Below are 4,748 nucleotides of genomic sequence, written 5' to 3' on the forward strand. Positions count from 1 at the left end.
TCTCTTTGAAGGATAAAAATCGTGACCAGTGTATAGATCTGGATTTTGTATTTGTAAATAAGCTGCAATTTCGGACTGTATTTTCCCTATTGTGTTGATTCCCACAGGTTGAATTGTACATTTCCTTGAGTGTATTTTATCAATAAATCGGCGATGTGGCGTTTCCTTAGGTCGTAAGTTTGTATACTTTCTATACATATTCAGGAAAAACTATTTTTTGTTTCTTGACAAATCATGAAAGATCTAGATGAATGATTTTTGAGGTTATTGTCAATGGACTATGATCAGGTTTCCTCTATCTTCTATGTTGTCGATGGTAATTTTCCTTCTTCTCGTCTTCAGGCACCAGCCAATCCGAAAATCGTTACCAACTTAAACCTCAGGTAAATTTCATCGAGTGCCTCACATACATAGTTCTCTCTAAGAAAGTATCGATCAGCTATTAATATTGAATCAATTAATCAATTTACAAACTGATTGTTGGAATATCAAGCTTTCAAATTCCTATTTTTAATAATCACTGCCACGTCGCACGTCGTTACGTATGTCGGTTATCCACTGGCCTACTAGTGATGTAACCGATATTAAGCTTTAAAGATGCACAGATAAGCTTCGACTAATGGGTCGTTTATACTGGCCCGTAACTTAAACTTTTCCCTTACCCTAAGAGTTGAAACATAGGAATCTCATGCTATGGTTTATACTCGAACTATAACTTATTCCCTTATCTAGAAATTCATGAATTTTACGGGAATTCTTTAAGGGCATCCAATAGCATGCCAGAGTTTATTCCATGCGCATTACATACATATTTTGAATTTTCCCTTCTCTACGGTCAACTGTTGATAGTTGATAGCACGTTTTCTGTTTTCGTTTCATCTTATTTCATTTTCATTTCATTTTGTTTATCACAGAGGAAACATACAAATTTAGCTTCACTTCCGCAAAGTATTTATCAACGTGAAGATGTGTGAGATATCGAAAAAATTTGATGCCGATATTAAACTAATCCAATTAGTTGAAAAGTTCCCTCATATTTACGATAAAAGAGATCCTTCTTTTAAGGATAAATTGGCACTAGAAAATTCATGATCATTTATTTCTAATGAAATGAAAATTCCTGGTAATAATGAATAATTTGAATAGTTATTGCTTTACTCAATGAAGCTTCAGATTGTGTAAATAGGTGGAATACCCTAAGGAACAGATTTTCTAAAGAACGAAATAAAATAGCCCCTTCTGGATCCTCATCAGGCAAGTCCAAAGAATGGGAACTATTGAAGTACATGCAATTTCTACACACCCATATGAGGAAAAGAAAAACGTTTGGCAATTTGCCTGAAGAGAACGAAGTTACTAAAAGAGTAGTGCAGGAACTGTCTGAAGAGAATTGTTCAGGAATAAACACTATTTGTTACGAAGCTATAGCTAGTGATTTGGAATGCACTCAAGACAACGAAATTTTTGGGGATGTATCTTGTGAAAATATTGTGGAGCAAAGTACTCCTAAAAATAAAAATCCCAAAAATCCTGATATGATGCCAATTATAAATGAAGCGGTTAACGTTCTGAAGTCACTCTCTTCATCTGGCAAACAGGGCTCCAAAGAACTATCTGTTGAAAATTTTTGCGATAGTTTACATCATGACTTGATGAAAATGGACGCAAAAAAATTAAGACAGTGTAAACAAGGCATTTTGAGGCTTATTGATGAATATTCAGACAATTAGTTTTCTATACTCATGATAATAGGAATAAATTGTTTACTAAATTTATTTGTTTCATTCTCTTATTCAACCATTCGCCTCCTAGCAGTAACGTCACAGGAAATGATAATAATTTTGGGCTCCATTAGTGTCTTTACTGATCTCATTTTAGTTTCTGTATTTTTATTTAGGCATAGAGAATGACATGATATTAAAACCTTAAATTCTCATCATTACATTAGACAAATTTTTCACAAGACTCAAGAAAGCGATATTTTCACCCTAAGTTAAGATTTGGGTAATGGGTGATTTGCAAGAAGAATAGAAAAATGTTTATTTAAAACATTAAATTTTTTTTATTTATTAAACATAGTGTCTGAACATGATATAAAACAAAACAAGTAAATAATACGTTAAATAGAAAAAAAATATTTCTGATGTATGAAACAAGTTTCTTGATGAGCACAAAAACGATTCAATAAATAGCTTTTCTAATAAATAAAACAAGTAAATAGTTTTAGTGTACATAAGGAATGATTTATAAAAAAACAATTTTGTAACACACATGAGAACATAATACTACTACATAACTTTCATATATATTTTATAGTTTTTCTGCGATGCATGTTAGCTTTTGTTACTCGTGTCACCAAAAATTATGGTCACATGTTATAAAGGCACGTCTATTGAGTTTCTCAACTCCTGAAATATCACATCAATGATACAAGCCATGAAGGAACTCTTAAAGCGACTAGCAGATGTTGGTGAACAATACCGTTTGAGGATAAACTATCAAAAGTCTGAAATTATGATTCCTGATACTGTTGCCAATTGTGAAAACGTGACACATTTATCTATTCAGGTACAATGATTCGCGATGATGGTGATACTGAACAGCCACATGTCAAACGACGTGTGGACTATGACGATCCTGTATTTGGTTGTGACTTACGCCTAACATAAGTAAGCTGCCAAGGTACCGCTCCTTCATTATTTAGGTAGTTTTTCATAATATCTCTTGATTCAATAGAGTTCCTATCGGAATTGTTTGGACCCAAGCGTCCTAACCTTGAAAGATTGGATTCAATTCTTGTAGCATCATCTACAGTACCAATATAATTTGGCATTTGACCCTTGGATTCCAATACTTCTGTTCTCATGAAGTTGTGTAAAGCAATGGTAGCTGCAGTGATTACCTCGGCTGTTGTGACGTCTGCAATTATATTATTCCGAAAGATTCTCCAACGAGAAGCCAGAATACCAAAGGCATTCTCTATTGTTCTGCGTGCCCTTGATAGACGACAGTTGTACACATTCTTGGATTCCTCCAAATTTCTACCTGGATAGGGACGAAGAAGATATGGCTTCAAAGGAAAAGCTTCATCTCCAACAAAAAAAGAGGGAAAATTTACATGAGACCCAGGCAGACTTTTTTCAGGGGGTAGTTTTAAACTACCCGAATCAAGAGCTTTTCCGAAAGCCGATTCCCCCATCACTCTGGGACCCAAAAGATTCAATATCCACCAAGGTGAATCTATAGGATGCATCACACACAGCCATCAGAACAATACTGAAGGTTTTTTTATAATTAAAAAATTTAGATCTAGAATTTTTTGGTGCCTGCATCACAATATGTTTTCCATCAATAGCACCACAACAGTGTGGTAGATTCCACTTCTCCTCGAATTCATTTGCAATAGTCTTCCAATCTTGCATAGTCGGGCGCTTCAAATATATTGGACTGAGAACATCCCAAATAGCTTGACCTGTTTCTCTCACCACTACAGACACTGTGGCCTTGCCAACAAGGAACGACCAGGACACAGATTGCATGCTACACCCATGGGCCAAGAAACTGGAAAACAAGACATATAATATAGCTATACCATGGGCATTGCGCATCAGCTGACTTACCATAATGTGATTACTAAACGTTGCTCAGGGCTCAAAGTCTTTCTGGTAGCACGCTTAATTAATCTGTGTCCTACCAACTGCAACAGTTTATAAAAACAAATTCTGTCCATTCTTAAGTATGAGAAAAATTGCTCAGGGTCCATGGTTTTCAAATTGCCGAATAAATTAGTGAAATGTTCCCCAATTTGCCTCTGACGAAACAAAGGCCTCACGCTCCAACGACGCTTTTTTCGACGCTTTTGAGTTTGATTTACTTCGATGCTAGCTGCAGTCAATATGAGAATTGCTGCTGCTGCAGGAATAGCATTCTCATCTAAAAGCATTATCTTTGAAAATCTTTGAAACAGTACACGAGAGAACGAGTGACTAACTACCAATACTATTGCTAATGGGTTCATACCATCTGTGTACAACATATTGAACATATGTCTCATAATCATAAAAACAGAGACAACCATGTTTAGAATTCTAGTTGGAAAATTCTTCGATTTCAGTTTAAGGTTGAAAGAAGAATAAGGTTAGAAAAATAAACCTGTCTCCGATTCTATGATTGCGTAAACATCCATATTAGTTTTCTGTGACATCTGAAGACAACTAAAGTTAAGGGAACAAGTTATCCAGTATAAACCGGACAACTTAAGTTAAAGGAATAAGTTAAGGGCATAAGTCAAGGGCATAAGTTACGGGCCAGTATAAACGACCCTTAAGTTTCGAAAATCGAGTTTTGATCGGCTTTTTCCCATAAATACTCCTCTGTGACAATGTACCGTTAAATCACTAAACAGTTCATTTAACTCCACCTTTCTAACAGGGAGTAGAATTAATGAAAGCACTATATTTTTTGGGCGTGAAAAATCTTCAACTGATCACAATTGAAGGGTCGCGGGGAAAAACGATCAATATCAATTTTTTCAATTGTTGGGAATTTCAATTTTTAAGTTTAAATACCTATAAAATGACGTCGGGTAAAGTTTTTGAGTTAGGAAAAAACCATAATGTTCTTCAATTATCTGTATTCAAGGTTACAAAGATAAATAATTAAAAAGTATGTTGGTTCACTAAGAAAAAAAATGTAAACCTAAAAAAGTCCTTGACCTTGATCGGTATTTCCCGTCACAGCTGCTCCTC

At 35.0% G+C, this 4,748-nt stretch overlaps 2 protein-coding genes across 3 annotated transcripts; one reads left to right on the forward strand and one right to left on the reverse strand.

Moving 5' to 3' along the window:
* Window positions 1–1,072: 1,072 nt before the first annotated feature.
* On the forward strand, window positions 1,073–2,623 carry LOC123314579. Its single transcript, XM_044899943.1, has 2 exons — window positions 1,073–1,123; window positions 1,168–2,623. Exons 1-2 carry the CDS (start codon window positions 1,111–1,113, stop codon window positions 1,728–1,730), a joined length of 576 nt encoding a protein of 191 aa, XP_044755878.1. The 5' UTR covers window positions 1,073–1,110; the 3' UTR covers window positions 1,731–2,623.
* A 673-nt stretch (window positions 2,624–3,296) lies between these two features.
* On the reverse strand, window positions 3,297–4,490 carry LOC123314582. Of its 2 annotated transcripts, none has more exons than XM_044899946.1 (2): window positions 4,021–4,490; window positions 3,297–3,933 (listed from the first exon to the last, which is right to left on the reverse strand). In XM_044899946.1, the coding sequence occupies exons 1-2, from the start codon at window positions 4,076–4,078 to the stop codon at window positions 3,617–3,619; spliced, it is 375 nt and encodes a 124-aa protein (XP_044755881.1). In that variant the 5' UTR covers window positions 4,079–4,490; the 3' UTR covers window positions 3,297–3,616. The 2 variants fall into 2 exon arrangements, 1 of the variants encoding a protein (XP_044755881.1); XR_006537834.1 differs by having other exon boundaries at window positions 3,988–4,490.
* Between the last annotated feature and the right edge of the window lie 258 nt (window positions 4,491–4,748).

This window comes from Coccinella septempunctata, chromosome 5 (genome assembly GCF_907165205.1).
Source record: "Coccinella septempunctata chromosome 5, icCocSept1.1, whole genome shotgun sequence".
Lineage (NCBI taxonomy): Eukaryota > Metazoa > Arthropoda > Insecta > Coleoptera > Coccinellidae > Coccinella > Coccinella septempunctata.